The 21,892-nt window shown below is 43.0% G+C and overlaps 1 protein-coding gene across 8 annotated transcripts in view; it reads left to right on the forward strand.

Moving 5' to 3' along the window:
- PTPRT (protein tyrosine phosphatase receptor type T) overlaps window positions 1-21,892 on the forward strand; it is a 475,971-nt gene that overhangs the window by 400,587 nt on the left and 53,492 nt on the right. For 3 of the 8 annotated variants that reach the window (XM_075438296.1, XM_075438297.1, XM_075438299.1), the window contains 5 exons: window positions 2,241-2,270; window positions 9,728-9,775; window positions 12,008-12,156; window positions 18,858-18,935; window positions 19,133-19,168. In XM_075438296.1, coding sequence (XP_075294411.1) covers window positions 2,241-2,270; window positions 9,728-9,775; window positions 12,008-12,156; window positions 18,858-18,935; window positions 19,133-19,168 — 341 coding nt within the window. The remainder of the gene's footprint in view (window positions 1-2,240; window positions 2,271-9,727; window positions 9,776-12,007; window positions 12,157-18,857; window positions 18,936-19,132; window positions 19,169-21,892) is intronic. The other 5 variants (XM_075438298.1, XM_075438301.1, XM_075438300.1 and 2 more) reach the window with 4 other exon arrangements.

Here is a 21,892-nt window from a genome sequence, read left to right on the forward strand (position 1 = left end):
AGCTCTAGGATAGAATTGCCAGAGGGATGTTTGCACACTGAGTGACCCGCGTCGCTTCTGTGCCCGTGCATAAGGTGGATGACAGGCAGGGTTTTCAGGTTGTGTGATACGTTCTGGGATCAGGTCATGCTTTTAGCGGTCTGTAGCACTGACCAATTTTAACAGTTAGTTTTGAAATATTGCTTGGGAAGTCCTTATTTTAGGTTACGTATTTTGGGAGAATTGGAGCCAAAATGGCCTGTCCAATTCCAAAATACAGTCCTCCTTTGTTTGTCTTCCTCTATTTTCTGTCCTTATGGAATAAATCTTTCTGAGCTTCCCCCTGTAGCCTTGAGGGATACACAGCTTTTCAATGAGAACTAAGAGTCTCGTGTGATCGCATACATCCACTGGCTCAGACATGAGAAAAGCAGAAAGTGCAGCAAGATGTTCAACAGAACAATTACAGTTGATGGTGTGGTGCAAAGCCTGGCACTGGTGTGTCAGAGGGGTTTCCTTAATGGAATAATTTTTGAGATGGTAGGGGGTTCGGCTGTGCGGGCTCTCATTTTCTACGTCCTGGTCATTTTTCCCTGTGATTAGAGGAATTCCAAATTTCACTGTGAAGCTCAGTGGCAATCGCTGCACCGTAACTGGTGCATTGCTATGGAGTGCAGAATGTCTGAGTTTCAGGAGATTATAGCGTTATGTTATAAATACTTTTAGGGATACCTCGGACTTGGTGTCATTCAAATAACTTGAGATGTATCGGGAATCTGACCAGAATTTCAGGTTTACGGCAAGGGCCACCACCAGACAAAACGTGTCATTTCAGGGTAATCCTCTTGAATGTCGGAGTGACCTTATAGCAGCTGTCCAGTACCTGGAGGGGCCGACAGGAAGGATGGAGAGAGACTTTTCACAAGGGTGTGTAGCGACAGGACAAGGGGGAATGGCTGTAAACTAAAAGAGGGCAGATTTAGATTAGATATTAGGAAGAAATTCTTCACCATGAGGGTGGTGAGGCCCTGGCCCAGGCTGCCCAGAGAAGCTGTGGCTGCCCCCTCCCTGGCAGTGTTCAAGGCCAGGTTGGATGGAGCTCTGAGCACCCTGGTCTGGTGGAAGGTGTCCCTGCTCATGACAGGGAGGGTGGAACCAGATGCTCTTTAAGGTCCCTTCCAACCCTCACCATCCTATGATTCTACGATCTGTAAGTCACTGGCCGTTATCCAGGGTGTGCGTAGCAAAGGGGTGGTTGTGCACAGAGAGCGACTGCGCTGGATCCGCATTCCATGTGTGCTTATGGAAGTTGTGGTCAAAGCAACCATAAAAGTGAAGACTTGAACCCTGCATTTGTACTTGTAAGCACTGCTTAGTACCTGCAGTGTCTTCAGGGATGGGATTTTAAAGCTGTGCAATAGGTTGAAGTTTGTGTTCTGGTGTTTTTCCCTGTCTTGACCATGGCTGCTGCCTTGGAGGCTCCATTGTGCCTTGCTCTTAATCTGCACTAACGTGCTAGATCTGTTGTGAAACAGCCTTTGCAGAGAAGTGTTTTTCCAGCTATAAAAGGGAAGATATCACTTCTTAAGCTAGAAGTGATTGCCAAGGCTCATTTTGTGGCGCTGCTCGAAAACATTTCAAAATGTTCTGAAGTGTATTGTTGAAAAACAGTGATAGAAAATGCTTAATCACAGTGACGCAGAAAGCTAATGCGTACCCCAGTGATCATCTATAAATATGTAGTGATGCTTGAATTGTTAATGAACTATTTGCATTTTAGAGTTTGATGAAGTTTGATTTAGCATGATACAATTTGCTCATTGTCTAAATAGTCCAAAATTATGGTGTTCTTAAGTGTGACTTTTCTATTCGTTCTTATTTATATTAATAACTCTTACATATATCTTGTTATTTCAAAAATATCGAAGCACTTTGCAGACAAAGAGAAGTCTCGTTACCTGTGTTACTGATGTGGTACATTTAAGGTAGAAAGAGGCAAGGGGATTTATTCGTGGTGACATAACTCAGCAGCAGAAGTGGAAACACAATGTATGTTTCCTGGCTCCAGTGCAGTGTCCGCTCCACACCAATGTAAAGCTCCTGAAAAAAGTGTGGGAGAAGAGTAACTCAGTACAAGAGGCAGCACAAATGCTTTGTATATTGAAAAAAAAATCCTAGAGCTCATATAAACCTAATTATGCGTTTTTCTTTTTTTTCTCGTTTGGGATATTTTGTTCATCTGACTGGCCGTCGATATTTAGAAGAAATGCATATTCCTACTCCTATTACTTGTAAGTACATAGCTGGGGATGGCGTTTCTTGAGCGTGCTCACTCTGTGGTATTTTTGTGCTTTGTTGTATTGTTTTCTTTTACCACTTTCTTTTTTTTAACCATTCCATTTATCCTCATCTTTCCAGCATTTTGTGTTTCATTCTCTCACTGTCATACTGTTACGCTTGCCCTGGTTCACCATTGCACCTGTAACTGTGCCTGCAAAGATGTAAATGTCCACAGATATCTCAGTTATGGTTTATAGTTCTTCAAATGCCAATGGATGAATACAGAGTGCCCCAACTGCACCTTTTTTGGTTGTCCATCATATTTAGCCAGACTGCAAACAAAGTGACACCTGAACATCATTGTTGGGAATTTCTGAGCCATGGATATAAGTTGGGTTTTGGTTTTTTTTTTTCTTAAATGTAAGGTTTCTGACAACTAGGACTTGACATTATTTCAGCAAACATCCCTGTTCCTGGAGCTGCCAAGTTCCGCAGGACAGTTGAGACTGTTGGATGATGAAGTGGTCCAGATTTTCAGATCTAAATCACCTGTCCAGTCCTAATGACAATGCTGCATAATTAAGGCAGTTGTTAAGGCGCATGAAAATGCTTCACACATCAGTAGCTCCTGAGCCATCTGTTGTCTAAAGGTTGAGGGGCTGGGAAGTAATCAGGGCCAAGCTGTTTCTGCCGTGATAATAGTTGTCTGTGGATCAGCAGGAGGAGAGGATCAATGATCTGAGGAAGGAGTCCTGGAGAATTGAGCTGGATGCCTTTGCCACCAGAGGGTTGGGAGGGGTGGAGAAAGCAGCTGTTACTGCTGAGAGGAACAGGCCTCCTCTTGCTGTCTCTCCGAAGCAGCAGCCGCATCACTGGCCTAAACCTTTCTCCCAAAAGCAGCAACCTGCCAGACTTCCCAGGGCTCTGACACCAACCATGCTGTCAAAGGGCCGTGTCTGCTCTGCCGACCACCCTGGCAGCCTCCTCCTTTGCCAGTTCCTCCAGGTCAGCTTTGTCTTGGTCTTGTGACTTTGTCCAGTGGACACCTCTGGAAGGCGTTCAACAGGTCAGCAAAATGAGTGCGTTTATACTCTGCCCTTTTAGTGGGAGTTGACTGCTTCTCCATAGGAATTTATTTGCATCCAAAGAACAGGTCAAAGGAGTGATGTATGAGGATCCCTATCAGAAAATATTTGAAAGAGGAACCTTCCCGACTTGCCAAGTATGTGAGGAGCCTAAAGACACCATAACGAGCCTTTACTTTGCCCAGTTACAAAATTGTAAATGCAGAGTAACTCCATTTCCTCTAGACTTCACACTGGTCCACCAAGAACGGAATATGATCTTCAGTAGTCAGATTTGAAGAGAAGTTTAACTGACTGTTAAAGTAGGGGACAGATCTAACACACAGGTGCTACTAGCTGGTTGCGTTTCTTGCTACAGCCTTTCCTCTCCTGCACATTTCTCATGAGCTGCAGAGAAGTGTCCTCTGCATCGTTCTGCTGTTTTGGTTTCCTTACAACCAGTCAACGCCACTGCCTGAAATATTCAGTCCCCAGTTTTCCATTACTGCTTTGTCTTCTTCCAGCAGGCAGTAAATGGTCAGAATGTTCACTGCTTTATATTATTGTGAGATTTGTGCGTTTAAGAAGATGAATGAACTTCTGAGCCCTGCATGACCCCTTTCTACAGCTGTACAACAACATTGCTTTAGGCAGTCAGCTGAGGATTAGTCCACTACGGAGGAAGTAAGGGTATCATTAAGCGCTCTCTTTGCTGTCTTGTAATGGCTTCTGTGGATCAATATACCAGAACTTTCTTCTCTGGGAACTGGAGAGTGACAGGAAAGTGAAGAGACAACCTCTGGAGGTCACCCAAGCCTGAGGTCGCAATGAGCTTCAGCGGAAGCAGAAGCAAGTGCTTTAATAAGGTTTAATAAGGCAGACGTACACCATGCAGTTTATCAGAATAGAGAAAAGCCAGAGATATCATCAGGCAAGCTTATGTGTTCATAGCACCCCACTGAAGCGCTCGATGGAGATTTGAGCTCAGGATGCAGAAATCAGGTAACTATATCTTCCTAGTACTGCACCCAGCATTTTCTGCAGAGGGCTCATTCTTAGCTCTGCACTTGTGGTGTCCCAGGTACCCCAGAAAGCGTGAGCTCTGCCAGCTGGAGCATCACTATGGTAGAGTTAACACATAAATAGTCACCACGCAAGAAATACTTCTATCGTCAGGCTGTGCTTGTCAGCATTTAGTTTCAGATTGGCATTTGGCCTCTTGCCTGATCTGGCAAAACCAAGTTCTGAAGTTCTGAGGGGTTTTTTCCCCCCCCTGAATAATGGTCAGGGTATGAGGGATCTTCTATAGTGAGAGAAGAAAGCAGGACAATCCATGAAGGAGCATATGATGAAGATTTATTGAGTCTGATGTTTCAAGCTGCACATGAAATAGGCTGTTTCATTATGATTGCAGATGAAAATCTTAAATGGCTAAGAACTGTGTAATTCTTAGCCAAAGCTGATAGAAATCACGGCAGCCTCTTATGAGCAGAGAGGTTTGATTTAAGTTTATTTGAAATGTTGTGAAAATAAGAGAAACAATATGTATATAAATAGAGTTTTTGAAATAGAATTGGTTTCCATGCTAGGACTTCGTATGCGTGTTTTAGTCCTGAAGGAAAATTCAATTGAATGAGTTACCAGTATTGAAAAGCAGGTTCTCAAACAGATCTGCTGGCAGACCTTTAAATACGACCATATGGACTACATCGCTTTATTTATAGTTTCAGTTTCTGGACTTCAAAGTTGTGCTTCTTTGAGTAATTCTTGTCTGCTTTCAGATGATTCGTCTCAGCCTTTTGTCATCTGCTATACTGGCATTTCTTCTTGTCAGGGACCAAAATCTCTAACCCTAACTCTTCTAAACAGTTCTTAATGCTAAGTAAGTTAAAGTAACAGAGACTTATATCATGAGTAACTGATTTTTGCAGGGATGGGCCATAAGCGCTGTGGTAGTCTCTAGCCTGGAGTTCTGCCTTCAGCCTGTCTTGTGTTCTGCTGCTCTCCAGGGCTGTACAATCTGATTCTGTAGGATGATTGAGTACCTGCAGCTTCGGTAGAACCAGTCAAAAATATTCATTTATAAGAGCAGCTTTTAGCTATTTTGTGCATGCTGGGTAAATAGTTGTGGGATTTTTGTATAGTAACACTTCATTAAAAACGTCCTGCAATGTATAGGAAGGGATATTATTGTGGCTGAAAGAGAAGGCCATAAAGACCTTTAAGCCACTTTAAGTGGAAATACAAACCGAGGAGGCCCCTGTTCCTGACTTGCTAAGTCATTGTGCAGAATTGAAATAATTTTGTGTACTTCAATTTACCCACCGTTAAAAGTTAGTTCCTTACAATTTGAGATCCTTGGACAGAGCTTGCTTTTGTGGTGGGAGCAGAGGGATGCAGAATTAGGAGCTCCTGTGCTGGTGCCCTCATTGCCTGGCTGTCACCAGGGCGATGCATGAACCTTTGCAGAGGAGTTACTCTGTATTTACACCGGTACAAATGGTGTCGAAGGTTTGTACAGAATTGCTAGCTCTGACACGCCGCACTTCAGTGCATTGTAAGATACGTGCAACGTAAGATAGCAACCCATCAACGTCTGAAAGTTTTTGTTTCACTTCTTAGCCGAAGCTGTAAAACACAGACAGCAATTCACCTGGTGTAAAGGAGGTTTTGCATTTAGTGGCAGACACCTCTTTTGCAGCAGTGTTTTCAACGGCAGCAACCCGTATCAAGGCTTTATTATTTCCTCACAAGGAGAAAGAATGGAAATGTTTTCTGTGTGCGAGTTGGGGTTGTTTTGTTTTGTTTCTTTCTCCTGGTCTGTCTAATGGTTACAGAATGAGATTTAACCAAGAGTGATATCAAAACAGAGAAGTATTTCTGGAAATACATAGATTCATGTATGTGTTACAAGCACTCAGTTTAATGTTATGTATAAGAAAAGGGCACTCAGTGGCCAGTATGTTGCTATCCTTTTCCCCTGAACTGGCCAGAGTACTGAGGACATGATTACAATGTAGGAAGCTCCTTCAACTCCCATCGTAATTTCACTGCAATTTTAATTTTTGTGGCAGTTTCAGCCAGGAGTTTCTTTTCATGAGACAGATGCTGTCACAGGTATTAAGCTAGATTCATACTTACATTTTCTGAAATAACAGAGTTTGCGCTGAATTTATTCCCACCATCTGTGGAACATTTGAAAATAAATAAAACATTATTTTATTTATAGGCATACCTCTGTATAGACACATACATGCATAAATATCTCCATGTATTTCCATGGATGGTGGGATCTGCCTGCACAGGTCAGCTTGCTAAATCAGAATTTTAAGAAGAAACTGGTTTTGCCATTAGATGTTGGAAGAGCAGAATCATGAATCGGTGATTATGCCAGTCCAAAAAAAAAAAATCAAATTAAGAAAAAATAATCCCGATGTGAGATTTTATTTAGAACGTGTTTGTGTGGTGATTGCAAGCCTAAACTTTGCAGAGGGCGGTGCTTGTTGGCTTTTTATATCAGTATATACCTACACGGCATGGCTGCTCTATGCACCTGTCTTGTCTAAACTTTATATAGTTGTAAGTAAATGTCCTCCGCAAATAGTGATTAATTGGATCGAGTAAAGCTTAGAGTGCAGCTCTACATTTTTCCAGGCCCTGTGTTTGTATACACACAGCTTCAGAGCAGCTTTTGACTGCTGTCTGCGTTCTATTGCTCTTTTGTGTCAAGTGATGATTGCTTTGTAAGTAAAAGTGAGGCAGCTGGTCCTCGCTCTTCACTCCGGTGAATTCCCTCTGCTCCTGCAATAACCCGCAAGGAGTTTGGCTTCACCATGGCAGGCGTTAAAAAGTAGAAGTCAAGCTGTTCCTACACTTGCCTGTGAGTGGAGGGTTTGCCCTTAGAGTGACTATAAGGAGCAGTGAGCTGCCTGTGTGCTTCGGCCAGGGGATCTTTCTCAGCGCCGGTGAGGTTACGCTCTGCGCACAGGGAGCATGGGATGAGCCGGAGTTCTGAGCGGGACCATCGGAGCCTGGGGAGGAGATCCCCGCCTGCCGGGCTGCGCTGCTTTGAGCTCGCCTTCCACTTGTTCTCTGTGTAAAGACCTCTAGGGCCCAGAGTTCACAGCCCACTTGCCCAGTCGGAGTGAGAGATGGGTGCTCTTCACTGCATGCAGTTTGGCTGAAGTTTCAAGCGAGCTGTCCTTCCCAGAGCTTAGCTTAGGTTTGAAGACCTATCAACCCTACTGGATTTTCTATTCTCTAGATTAAAGATCTCTATTTCCTTTGGCCTTTGCTTGTAGGTCATGTTTTCCAGATTTGCCTTTCTTGTTCTGCCTTTGTCTGTGCCCTTTGGCGCACATCTTATTTGGAGTGCAATATTGCAGCAGAGGCCTTACCAATCCTCAGTCGGAGCAAAAGAATTACCCGCGGCTTGCAGACCACAGTGCCATGTGTAATCCCCTCCCTTATTTTTACAGGAGCATGAAACTGTGCTTTCAGATTGAGTTTGTGATCTACTGCAGCTTTAGGGGACAGAGATCTTTTTCAGCAGAACTGCTGTTTAACCAGTGCTCCCAGTGGGTATTTGCACAGCTGATCGCTGCCTGCCTTAAATTTGTGCGGGTTTCATCATAAATAGTATGTGTGCTCCTAGTAGGCTGCTGCGCACAAGTGTCTAAAAGGAATTGTATTTTCTAGCTTTCTTAAATTGCTTATTGAAAATGAGCGCAATATGCAATTCTTATCTGTAGGAGGAAGTTTCATGTTTAACTTCTGCAATCTATACCTAATGTTTAAATTACCTGTGCATGCAAATCTAAGTTATAGTGTATATAATCCATCCTTGTGAAACATCTAAAATTAAATCTGTCAACGTACAGGTACAAGAGCTCTTTAGGAGTGGCAGTTACAGATTTAACATTCATGCATGTAAAATTGGTATGAAAAGTTGGAGATGAGTTTGAAGCTGCATTTAAAATACAATCCCTGAAGTTTATCCAGACTTGTGCAAAACAGGAATCTGATCCTGCAGATACTTCGAACTGAAAATGTTGCCTGAGCTTTCTGATTAACGCCCATGGCAGTAAATGCTTTGTACTGATACGAACTTTGCGTTCCTCGACTGTTAAACTGGAACTCCCACAGTTTTGGTATAGTGCTTTGGCATTTTCTAGGTGTTCTCTGATAGGAGTGGAAGTTTCAAAAATAGCTGAATCAAATCTCGATTTTTTTTTTTTACCCAAAATCCACACGTAGTTTAGGTTTACTGCCAGTAGTTCTTATGCTTGCTTTAGTTGGGTTAGCTTCAACTGCCTGATTATACAGCTCATTTTCATTTTTTTATTCTGCTTTGAGCATCTTTCTGTCTTGTCCCTCCTGTGTGTGCATAGTGCCACTAAACATCATGTTTTCATTTACAAACCCTCTTGAACCGAAAAGGGCAACCTAGTAACCCCCATCCATGGACTCCTTTTTTCTTCTTGGCACATTTTCCTTACCCTTAGACATAAAATGGCCATTAATATCACCTTATTCACATTGGATATTTCAGCCTCTTCACCCTGTGTTGATTGTATCATACTCTTCTTCCCAATATCTGCCCGGTCCTTTAATCCTTCCCCTGTTCAACTGCATAATGCATGAGGTGGAAAGTGTCTTCTCGGAGCCTGGTGACAGACGGTGCTGGGTACACGCTGGCAGCAGCCCGCAGCCGGCCCCCAAGTGACACGAATGCACCGGTGGCATTTTCACCTGGGTGCTGCAGCCGCCATGCTTCGGGGAGGCCGGTCAGTGAGGGGAGCAGGAGCCGTGTCACTGATGCAGCTTCTCAGTGATGCGCAGAGATCTCTGGAAGTGCCCTATTTTTGGAAGCAGCGTTTCCAGATAAATGCTCTTCCAATTCCAAAGGTATTTTGACATGCTGGGAAATAAACCTCTACCTAGCTGTGTGTTATGTCACATCCCTAACATTCTAGAAAGTGATAGTCATTTGATTTTATAATCCTTGCTATGAATTATAATGATGGTAAGGACCAAATAGGCTTAGTCCTGTGCTGCCACTCTCTCCAGACACATAACGAAGGCAGAAAAGGCACATTTGGAAACCGAGAGCCCCTTGATGTGTCTGGCAAGCTTAGCTGTGAAATCCTCAAAAGAGATCTGTCTTCCTTTTCCCTCTAAATTTAGATGAAGAATTTTTACATTCTTGGAATAGAGAGGGAGAAAGGTGGAAACTGATAACACGCTGTTGAAAGAAAATGGTAGCGTTTTCCATTGTGAAACAATTTTCTGTGTGGCTTCTCTCTGAACTTGCGTAAGCGTTAGCTGGTCCACCTGCGAGCAGCCTGGTTTGTGTGTGCGAGTTAGATTGAGAACTTTAAACTCATGTCACCTTTTCTTTTTAGGCATTCAAGCCAATGTTTTAGGGGCCTCTCTGTCTTCTACAGGACCAGGTAGAGCTGCTTTGCATAGGGCTTTTGTAAGCAGGCCTTTGGGGACTGATGGGCTTGGGTTTGGGGTTATTTTTTCCTGCCTAGCACATGCAGAAATGTTATTGCTCGTTCACAGAAAGAGAAAACGAGTTTGCCAATTCCAGCTCTTTGTAACTTGTTGGCATTTCGGAAAAGATACCAGGCAATGGGACTTACAGAAAATGATTGCCACAAATAATTTGATCTGGATTTAATAAGGAAGTCACCCTTTTTGACTCACCATTTTTAACCATCAGCGGTGGTCATCTGTTATGGCTCACCCCAGCAGTCCAGAGTGCTTGTTATTAAGGACTTCTGCATTTTGGATTAGTGTTTCCTACCGAGAAATTTTAATTCCTGTTGCCAGAGAATTTGCATAGGCATGTATGATTAGCAAATCGAAAGGATTAAAATAACCGCATAGCAGGGTTAATACACTTCGAGACTATTGTTGTTACCTCAGGTACCACAGCACAAAAAAAGAGGGCTCCCACGACTGTAGCTCGTAGTTACTAAATCTGACTCTGTTATCGTTGCTGAGCACTGGAAGCAAAGCTTTTAGCGTCATTAACCACCAGCTTTTTTCTTCATCACTCAAGGACGGTTCCCATTTTTGCATCTTCAGCTGCAGAAATGGATGCACCATGGAGATTTTGTGAGATCTGAAAGTGCACTCTGTAATTACGTACCCCATTTGATTAGCTATGGGTTGGCACTGAAACCGCGAACTGTAAAAGGTGGAACCTCCACTGGCTGAGCAGATGAAACAGATGCATTTGTTCAAAAGTTTCCCGCAAACATTGGACATTTCAACATAAATCTAAGCTCTCCTGGTCTGGATTATCAGCTTGCTTGGAAATAGTTATTTCCCACAGACACAGGCAAAGGTTGAAGTTCTCTTTGACCCTTCCTTGCAAATGAGTGTAACTGGCCTGGCGACCCATCTCGTGAAGGGCTGGGGCTCAGCTGGGTGCTTGAACTGGCTTGTAAATGTCACTCTGGCGTGCTGTGAATAAGTAAAGCATGTTAGAATATCTTGCAAGAAAAATCCTTTTAAGAATCTAGTGAAATTTATAAGATGGGTAGTCCTTACCATGAGCATGTCATTTTAGTGACTGAAAACCTCTTTGCAAAATGATTTAGTTGTTAGGATGATTTTTTTCTTTGAGTTGGAGGAAAAAAGAAAACTAAAGCTCCTTCTTTCAGTAATCTGTTTTTCTCGCTTTTATTTTATTTTCTTAACTACGGAAGTCGTGTAAGCAAAGTTCTTTGCCGGTGCTAGGGATTTGTGTGATATTTTTTCAAGGTGTGGATTGTAGAATGTCACACATTCATTTTTAAAGAGTTTTACTCTCTGATATGAATGAAGCACGGGGCAGTCAAATGTCAATGGAAGCTTAGCAGTTCACTTTTCCTGTTTCTCTCCATTTTCTTATTATTAGCTGTGTTTGCAACAGAGGAGCTCTTACGTTCTCGGCTTTGTTAGTGCTTTCAGAGCAGGCAGTGTTTCTGCTTTTGCCAATGTTTTTGACATCTCCTCAAAGTAAGAAGAAACCCATTTGCCCAGAACAGAGGCGTATTTGGACATTTCCAAAATAACTTCAACCTGTAGTTTGCCCCACCCTTTTCTGGCTGTCGATCCTCAGTGCAGTCTGGGTGCATGCCAGAATCCAGTAGAGGCTGCTGCCCTCGTTGCTCTGCCTGGGGACAGGGCAGAACTCCTGCTCCAGCTCTCAGGTTGCCCAGAGTCAGGTCACACTCTCCACCAGAGCACTTGCAGTAAATCCTGGGCGTAGGTGTCCACGTGGGGTGGACGCAGATGTCCCATTTGCCTCCTAGCGAGGGATTCTGAGGTTCTGCCCTCATCCCATGCCCTGTGCTCTTCCCGGAGTGGCTGATGCCAGCGTCAGGGGCTCTGCCAATGCCACCCTCCTCAAGGACGGCATAGCACTCCTACTGCTGGGGTGATGCAGGTTGGTGCAAGATGAGTTGCTGGGAGGGATGGCTAAGTTCAAAGACTGGTATCGCTATATTTATCATGCTGCACAACAGTTCTATTAAAAAATTGTGGGGTTTGCTCTTGTGCGGTTTGCCACATGCCCTGCATGTCTGACCAAGGGGGATAGTGGTGGTTTTCAAAATATTTTCTAGTTGTTTTGTTTTTAAAGAGAGAAAACTGACCTTGATTTCTCCCTTCTTCAAAATACCCTAAAGGAAGCTAGCCAAGAAGCAGAAGGAGACTCAGACCAGCACACAGAGGGAGATGGGTCCCGTGGCTGCTTCCGACAAGACCTCTGCCAAACTCAGTGCTGTTCACAATGAAGAAGCTTTTTCTTCCAGCTGCCAAGATGTTAATGGATTCAGTAAGTTCAACTTGCTTGCAATGGATATATCCCCCTTGGAGAGCTCTAGGTTCTTAAAAGGGCCTATTCCTATGGGCACAGTATTGAGGAGCTGGGAATGACAGCGAGAGAGCTCATTGCAAAAGCTCGATAGAAATCAGTTGTCTGAAATGTCTCTGACACTGCCCCTATTTTAACTGTCAGATAGGTGTAGAGCATTCCTGCTGACTCTAAATCTCCTGAGAATAATTTATAAAGTCTGTTCTAATAACTACGTCAGACAGTCAGAAAGGCACATGTTTATTTGTTCTTCAGAAATACCTTTTCCTTTGTGAGTAGGAGAGTCAAATCAAATCACTTAGCTTACTTGTAGGATGAAATAACATTGTCTATGTGAAATCAGTATGAAAGAAAGCATGGTCTTTTGGTTAGAGAATGGGAATTGTCTGTGTCCTCCGTTTATTATTCACACAGGTTCAGTAAAAGTAGTCGCAGTTAATGCTTGTAAACGACGCAGACCTCTGTAGCTGGAAGAGTTGTGTGGGTAAAGCAGCACAAAGTCATACTTCAGCCTCCTTAGACCCAGATTGATTGCATGGTGGATTTGTAACCTTTGTCATATGAAATAAATTTTTAACTTAGACACTATGGGAATGTCACTCCTTCTTTTGACACTCAGCCAGCTAGTTTGACCAGGGAACAGCTCAGAAATGCAAGTACGTACTGAAACTCTTTTTTCTTTCTTAAACATCTTTAGTGAAGCTTTTTTTTGCCTAATTAGATGGAAGTGCTTATGGTATAAAATGTGTTTTATCATTGAAACTTTTGTAATCTCAAATTGAGCGGGACAGGGTGAGTGAATTCTGCTTTTCCCTCTATCTATAGGTTATGTCAAATTCCATCTGCATGCGTTGCTGCTGCCACTCTGTGTAACACACCTGCGAGATGGATAAGTAGGTGTTTGGGACCGTCAAGGCTAGCAGTGAATGCTTTTCTCTGATATTAAATTGACTGCAGTCAAGATCTAATTTTGTCAGGTGCTGAGTAGCTGTATCTCCTAAAGAGACAGCAAGAGTTGTCAGTGGTTCATCTCTTTGAAAGACGGGCTAGCAGAGGACAGCACTGTAATAGACATCCTAGAAGCAGCAAAGGTAGCTTGTTTAAAATGTCAGGGGAAAATGAAATTTTTAACACTTTCTTCACAATTTGGAATTTTAAAAGTTTGGGGTTTTTTTTCCAACCAGAAAAGAAGAGAAGGGATGAGCCTATGATGTGACCTCATTTTTTTTCCCCTTGGTATTTGGAGAGACTAATTAAAACAGCTGAGTCATTTACTTGAAATGGCAACTATAGAAAATATGTTGTATCTAATGTTGTAAAAAAGCATCCCTCCAGGTTTTTGTTTTTTTAATTAGTCAGTCCTTTGCTTGTCTGACGTCATTGCAGATCTTATCATTGCCTCCCTCTATCACACAGCCTGAGTCAAGTCATGGGCCGATTCTTTTCTTTTTTCCTTTTTTTATCCATGTGAAACAATTACGAGTAATCCTTCATGATTTCTCCAAGTTTTTTACTGCCAAGTCCAGAATACTGAGGTGTTGGAGGTAAGTTCTGTTCTGTGCAGTAGTGTGCATATACTGATACAGGAATTATATGGGTGAAAGACCTTTTTAAAAAATTGCCTTAGAAGAGTTTAATACTTGGGGTTTTCTATACAGGCCTATGCTAAATTTTGAATAACATAGAAGGATTACTTCTTAACCTTCCTGCTAACTAGTAGAGTTTTACAGGGAGTTATCCATCCTAGCTTTTGAAATCAGTTGTCTGTATTAAGCAGCAGTCAGATTCTTTCTTCAGTTGTCCTTTTGCCTCCCAACAGAAAGGAGCATTTTCAGATATCTCGTGGTAGGTAGTCATCCTCTTCGTCTTGACACCCCCAGTTACGGGAGCCCACGTCAGCTGTAGCAGTGACATGGAAATACCCCTCTCCTTTCAAAGAAAGTCCTCTGAGAGAAGCTAAGTATTTTCAGTCCCAAGATCACCTTGCTAGCTCACAAAAGCAACAAAATAGACTGAGACAACTTGTTAAGTAGGAAACCTCACAATTATGGAATGACTTGCAGAAAAGTTTCTCTCCAGAGGACACTGTCCTTGCAGGGCTTGTGCCCTTCCTTCCAGTTTTTCCTTCCCATCCCAAACACGTTTAATGACCTTTCAGACAGAACAACTTCCATGAGTCCCTGTAGAAGTTTTTTCTTCCCATGGTCTCTCCAGCTTGGCCAGTGGCCTGCTCCAGCTGCTGGAGGACTTCTGCTGTTCCTGGGAGAGCCCTGGCTGTCCTCCAGCTGTAGCCTCTGGGTTTGCTGCCTGTCTCACTGCCTTCCAGCACTGTCACGCCGTAGGGAGCTGCTGCTGACGGGTCCAGCGGCTGTAGAGGGTGCTGCCTGGGGCTGTGCATCGTGAAGGACACCAAAAACAAGCAGCTGCCTTTCTGCTTGTCAGCACCTCCTTTTGTGAGGGGACACAGACCTGGCCACTTTTGCAGGCAACTCTGAAAAGCTTATGCAGTGTAGGAACAGTGATTCTTTTGCCACGGAGTTACCATCCTCCTGTCTCTGCTGTTGATAAAAATGCAGATTTCTTCACCTACTCTATCTCAGTGCTTTAGGGGAAAATGCTTATATTATCACTATAAACTCACGCAGATGGCATCATCCATGAAGTCATGCTGTCTGTGTGCAGCGGAGCCCCTTGTAGAGGCCAGTGCAGTGCTCAGGAGCATGCAGTCCTCTTGGGCACTTGCAGTTTTGATTTTTATCATTTGGCAGAGGTGTTCATTATCAAATGTAATTACATTCCGGAAAATCTGTAGCCTCTGTTCTGGAACAGAGAGACCTCAGGTCTTGCTGAAAAGTAGAAGAGAAATGGGCATTTATCTTTCCTGGCCCAAAGCAAAGCCCCTCATCCATCTTTCCATTCGATGCTGTTAGTCGTTATTCAGGCAGAATTCTTACTGGTACGTATAGGAGTTTAAACTGAAGAGATTTTATGGACTCACCCTCTGTCTCTGCCACCATATAGAAGCAGAATAGGTGTTTGCTGAAAGGTAGATTAGTCCATGGCTATTCCAGCTTGTCTGGTTTTACCCAGGGGTTGTGTGGAGGTGAAGCAGGCTCATCATAGTTGCTTTTCTCAATTATCTTGCTTTTTAAAAAATAAAAATATATTGTAAATCCATTAAAGGTAGGTGATGGTGCTTGCAGTGTTAGAGCCTGCTTCTCAGCTTGCAGGAGCGTTTGGAAAGCAGTGGTGTTTTCCTCCGCCTGGCACAGCACAGTCACGTGTAGGCATTGACTCGCTGCTGGGTTATTATGAAACGAGATGACAAACTGAAGACAAGGTGCCCCTAAAATCATCCACCAACGTCTGCGCACTGACCAAAAGGTGTGTGAGGGGTTGTTATTGCACTTGAACTGCGTGCAGTCTGGCAGCCCACCCGTGTGATGGGAAAAGCGGTGGTTGGTATCTCTGCTTAGCAATGATGCGCTCATGGTAGGTCCTGCACAAAGGAGCAGCTCTTCTGGCTTTGCAGTGCTGAAACACCATGGTAGGGCTTGTCCAGGAGAATGCCGTGTTACAAGCAGAGCCATTCTGACATCCCTGGGGGCTTTCTAGGAGGAACTGTTTGATTCTGAGGGTTTAATCTCTTGAAATGCAGCCAGTTTGATTTACTAGGGTGTGCTTAGCTTTTGTGACATCTCCGTTTGGGAGGAGACTGCTTTCCAGACAACTGAGGGCTGGAGCACCTCTCCTATGAGGACAGGCTGAAAGAGTTGGGCTTGTTCAGCCTGGAGAAGTGAAGGCTGCGGGGAGACCTGATTGCAGCCTTTCAGTACTTAAAGGGAGCCTATAGGAAAGATGGGGACAATCTTTTTAGTAGAGACAGCAGTGACAGGACCAGGGGTAATGGTTTTAAACTAAAACAGGGTAGGTTTAGGCTAGATATAAGGAAGAAATTCTTTACAATGAGGGTGGTGAAACACTGGAATGGGTTGCCCAGAGAGGTAGTGGAGGCCCCATCCCTGGAAACATTCAAGACCAGGTTGGACAGGGCTCTGAGCAACCTGATCTAGTTAGTGGTGTCCCTGCTCGCTGCAGGGGGGTTGGACTAGATGACCTCTGGGGTCCCTTCCAACCCAAAACTTTCTATGATTCTAACCTTCAGGAGTGAGGCAGATACAGATTAGGTAGGTTGCTTTGATGTTACGGACAGAAGCAGCATTTTGGAAGCTGTAGGGAACTGAGTTTGCATTAGCGAGCCCTATTGAACAGTTACCAAGTTACTGTGCTTTTACCAATGAGAACAAGGAGGTAGAAGGAGGCTGTAGGTAAGTGGCACTCCGGGCGTTCAGGATTGTTTTTAATCAAGAACCATCTAAATTCACACCTCTCTAGATCCTGCATGTTTTTGTGATCAATGAAGTGCAAAGGTCTTTAGGTTTGCTGTAAGTCACAACAGACGATTACATCAAGATCTAGTTCTTACTCCTACCCCACAGATAATTTTCGCTACAAGTTGAGATACCTGCTAAATTCTATCCAAGGACCTGCAGGATCATGACCATGAGATAGTATTTTTTTTTTGTGAAAAATTCTACAATTAATAGTAATAAAGCCAAACTTCATGAAGGCATAAAAGAAAAACAAACCAAAATGCTTCCTACCGATTTTCGTACTGGTTTGGGATTGTTATGGGCTTTGCTAGTTTAGAAAATCTTACAAAAAGCAAGGGAGAATCATTTTCAGAAGAGGAGGGAGCCTCCCCCATGCTGCATGCCTAGAGGGATCTGTGTGGCCTCACGTGCCAACCCAGGGAGTGTAAAGAGAATTTTAAATGAAGTCTTAATCTCTACCCTGACGAGAAATCCTCGCTAGAAGTGTTCCCTGTGATTGCACACGCCGGTGCTTGTACGAGCCTCAGGTTAGGTAGCAGCCCTGCTTACACATCTCTCCTTACACAAGCCGCTACCTGACTGATTTTCAGAATGAGCTCTCCAAAGTCTGTGGAAACTTGGTATTTGGTGGGTTTTTTCCCCCTTTTTCTTCTGAAGAAATAAGCTAGAATTTACCTCCCCGTCTCATGAATGTGGTTCATGTAGTGAACCTCAGCTGGTGACACTGTTAATCAGACTAACTGAGGTGAGGTGTGTATCTGCAGCTGCCGAAGTAATTTATCGTTAGCAATTCCTGGGAAGGCAGCGTGGCCCAAGGAGTTCTTTTATACTCCCAAATTTCAGAAAAATTGAGTCCCGCTTCAGGCTCTGACTGTTGACTTGCTCTGTGACCCTGGGCAAACAAATTACTCTTTTTAGACCTTATTTGATACAGCTGCATAAATGGCCACGTTCCAGGTGCAGGAAGGGGAGGGGCCTGATTTAGGCTGACCAACACAAGGAAGAAAATATGAGGCCCCAAAGGAGAGATATGTGTGGCTTGAAGGCAGCTGGGGCAGAACTCCAGCAGACTAAGCCAAGAGAAATCTGATTATTTTAATGTGTTCTCAAGTGGTGTAATTCTGAAAATATGGCAGAAGAATGCAGAAGGAGCGTGAGCTCATTTGCTAGATGATTCTATACTTCTTAGGAGGTAATTCTGCAGACTTTCTGAAACTCCCTGGACTAGTGACTTCTTTGGTTCACCCCATAGAATAACTTGAAATTTTAAGTGGTATTTGCTCTAGAGATATGAAAATTGCTTCTGAAATGACTTTGATGTATATGGAAAATTATCTGCTTCTATTGGATTATGGAATAGTTTTTCCTGTGTTATCTATTGTCATCTTTCTGATATACTGAGATTTGTATTAGCTTGTTTCCCGATGTTCTGAGGAAGAGATAAGTAAATGCCTGTAACTCAAAGAGTGAATGCAGAGTGATAACAAGAGAATGTCTTCAGAAATGATGGATTACCATGAGAGTGTACATGTATGCTGTTGTAGATACAAACCAGCCTCATAAATTTACTATCAATGAAAGAATCTACTGTGAAGATGGTTGAGCCCTGCCTTCTTTCCATAAATATTTGATTAATATGGAAATAATTTGTGGATTCTTGTCCAGAGGAAGATAGTGCTTTCATCGGAGAAAGCAGGGATGCTTGTCCTGCTGAAAGAACCCAACTCACAGGGGAAAGTATTATAGAATTTGCTGTGAACAGCTCTCATTTAAAGAACAAGTCCCATGTTATCTTGTATTATTTTCACAAAAAAATTTGCTACCTTACCTGTGTTTTTTTTGTGGTATTAATATTCATTGTGTTGGAGCAGGCTTATTTTACTTTTTAATACTGCATTTGATTCTCTGTATTTTGGGGGTCATTTTTAAGAATTGTTCTGCTAGAGACAAAAACATTAGTTTGTTCCTTCAGTTAAAAAAATAAGTACCTAGAATATAGTCCTATACGTGTATCCTGTGTAGGAAGGAACACAGTGATTTACAATAACTATAACACTGTATTTGGGGTCTGGAGAGCTTATATTAAAGAAAATCCATCATGATGACAATGTAATAAATGTAATATGCATGTCGAGATGAAAAATATAATTCATTTTGATAAGCCTTATATATCCCATATTGCTGTGTTCTTTGAGGAGCATTGTCCCTGTTCTCTTTCTCTCTCTTAATATATGTCTAAAGTCTTTTCCTTATGTCTTTCCTACCTAGCATCACCCTCTCCTTGTTCATTTTCTGTCCAAAGCAAAACCCTTCAGAGCAAATCTTTGTTGAATTCCTACTACTCAGGTACTAGTGCCAGACTTTTCTTTCATTTCTAAATTTTCCTTGCTTTTGTACGTTTCCCAATATGAACTATAGACCAAGTCTTCGGAGTGTGATATACAGCTAACCTTGTTTTCATTTTTTTAACTTTTTTTCCTGTTGATCTTCTGTTGATTTCCATTGATCCGTGTCGTGTGGGTGAACGGAATTCCATCTCAAAGTATCATCAGACACTGTTCCATCGACCACGCTGTTAGGTAAGAAGACAGGTATGGTGTATCGCACATCACTGGAGAGCAAACGCACTCGTTGCATCTTGAAAATAACTCAGCACTGTTAAGTGGCTGGGCTCCAAAATCATAATCGTGTGGTCATGTGTTTTGTTAATTGGAAAGACTTTTATTTTACTCATGGTTTATTATTGCTATTAATTGGTATTTTAATTATTTTAAAGAAAGAAGAGTTCAAAAGTTGAAGTTTAGGAGTGATAGCAAGTATTTTTTGTTTCTTTTTGTGAATGGGATTTGACATTCCGGGCCAAATTCCCGGGCGCTGCCTTGCCTTTGGCTTGGTTTTGGCTCGCGTAGGTGGTTGTGCCGCGCAGCTGGCGTGGCCGAGTCCTGCGGGTGAGGCTCAGCTGCCTGGGACAAGTGAGGGTCTGCAAGTCCAAAGCAGGGGAGAGCTTGCAGTTTCGAACTCGGTTGCAAGTAGAGAGATTGTTTGGAGAAATCAGAGGCTGGGTTTGGGCAAGTGGCCCCACCTCGTTCTGCGCGTGCTGAAAGGGAAATGCTCAATGTCCAAGTGGTTTGGTGTGGGTTTGAGAGGAGAATAAAAAGGCAGACTCTGAGAGGTGGAAGCTGTTCTGTGGCTGCTGGAGGGAGGTGTTAGTGTTCAGCATCTCTGAAAATTAGCTTTCCTTGTTCAGATGATAAGTAAAGCATCCAGTGTGTAGCTCTTAGCTTTTGTGTTTTTAAGAGTAATGCATTTTTACAGTAAGTTAACAGAGACAGCAAAATTGGCAGAAACTGTTAGCTGATAAAAGAAGTTATCCAGAAACTTACTGGAGATGTATGCTTGAAAGTGAGTAATAACAGCCTGCAACTTCAGGCTGTCCCCAGAGGATGCTGCCTGCGTGTGGAATTTGAAGGCAATTTCTCCGCTATGAATCAGAAAGATGATGTGTGGTTGATCAGAATCTAACCAGTGGTATTTATCAGACCTGTCGTTTTGGATTATCTACAGTAAATGTTTACTTCCAGACACAGTAATCTGCCGTGGCTGCTTTAAACATTACTCTGAGCATGTTGAAGGCCCTCGGTTAGACCAGGAAGAAATTACAACCGATCGCTTAAGTGCCTTGGCTTACAGACTGACAGCCGGGGCACAGAGGCTTGGAGGGACTGCCACAGCACACACATTTATCCTGCTATCTATCAAAATGCTGACGGCAATGAATGAACCCTCTTTTAATGACATGGGGAAGGAAAGGAGTCCTTTTTCCAGAAGGTTTGTTCTCGTTTCCCAGTGACTCAGTGTTGTCAATAGAAAAGTCTAAAGGTAGATTTATCTTTTGGCTGTACTTCAGAAACAGGGCCCAGAGCTGCAGTTTGCTGAATGGTATCAAACTGCTCTCAGTCTGGTACTTGGCACCTGAGAAAACCGGACCCTCATTTGAGGGAGCTGTTTTCTCCCCTCTGTCTCGTTATGAGAATGACGTAATCTGAAGCGCAAGGAGCGATAGATTCAATTCAATCTGTGCTTCTCGTGGGAAAGCAAAAGCCAAAAAAGTCCCCCAAACTTTCACAATCCCAGATTCTAGAGATGGAAAAGAGGAAATAGGAATTAAACTGGTCTTGTGCTTAGGAATAAAAAACTCTTTCTAACTTAACTTCTACTAGCCGCTAGATCTGAGTAAGGATTAACATCCCTGTCTTACAGGAAGTTGAGTACAGAGCACTTTTAAGACATGATTTACAAGGACAGGTCACCCCCCAAGGTCCAGCTGAATTTAACAGCCACAGGTGCTGTAAAACTGCCCTTAGCGTTGAAGAAATTTCTGTCTTGTGATGTGAAGACAAATTAAAACCTTGGTATTCTGACTTCTTGAACAGATTCATCAGACGTTGGATGTTGCTGCATGAGCAAAAGAAGTTTAATTGTTGAAGTGTATTAATATTCATTCCTGGGAAAGGAAAAGATTTCAAAAAGGGCATCAGTCATCCCACTACCAATATCTGTCTTTGGGCACTATCTGCAGTTCAGTGCTATTTGTTCCCATCTGTTACGCCTGCTGCTAATAAATGTTCTGTATCTGCAATAGCGGATGATTCCCTAGGCTTGACTGTGATGTGATTAGTTGATAGGAAGGTATAGGGGATTCTGGTTTTGTCTGTACCTTGTCCCGTGCTTGATTAATACTGTTCTATGCAATGCATATTTTTAGCTCCTTAATTTTCTCTCACAGTTGTAGACAGGTCTGGATTTAAAAGTTGTGCACAAGCATCTTCACTAGATAAGTGAATATTTAGTACTAACAAATAAAGGAGGTAGATTTCCCTATTTTTAATACTTCTGTAAGGCCCACATCGTACCAGTAGTGTAAGGCCTGAAGAGGAGGTAGTACAAACTTAGAAGTTGTTCTTGGAGAAAATGTATATGGCAAGTATGTCATCAGGGCAGTCGCTTCAGGGAACCAATGCAGAATCATAGAATAGTGTGAGTTGGAAGGGACCTTTAAAGGCCATCTAGTCGAACCCCCCTGCAATGAGCAAGGACACCTTCAACTGGATCAGGTTGCTCAGAGCCCTGTCCAACCTGACCTTGTATGTTTCCTGGCATGGGGCATCTACCACCTCTCTGGGTAACCTGTGCTGGTGTCTCACCACCCTCATTGTAAAAAAATTCTTCCTTATATCCAGACTAAATTTTACCCTCTTTTAGTTTAAAACCATTACTGCTTGTCTTATCGCAGCAGGACTTGC

Source organism: Opisthocomus hoazin, chromosome 18, assembly GCF_030867145.1.
Source record: "Opisthocomus hoazin isolate bOpiHoa1 chromosome 18, bOpiHoa1.hap1, whole genome shotgun sequence".
In the NCBI taxonomy this organism is placed as follows: domain Eukaryota; kingdom Metazoa; phylum Chordata; class Aves; order Opisthocomiformes; family Opisthocomidae; genus Opisthocomus; species Opisthocomus hoazin.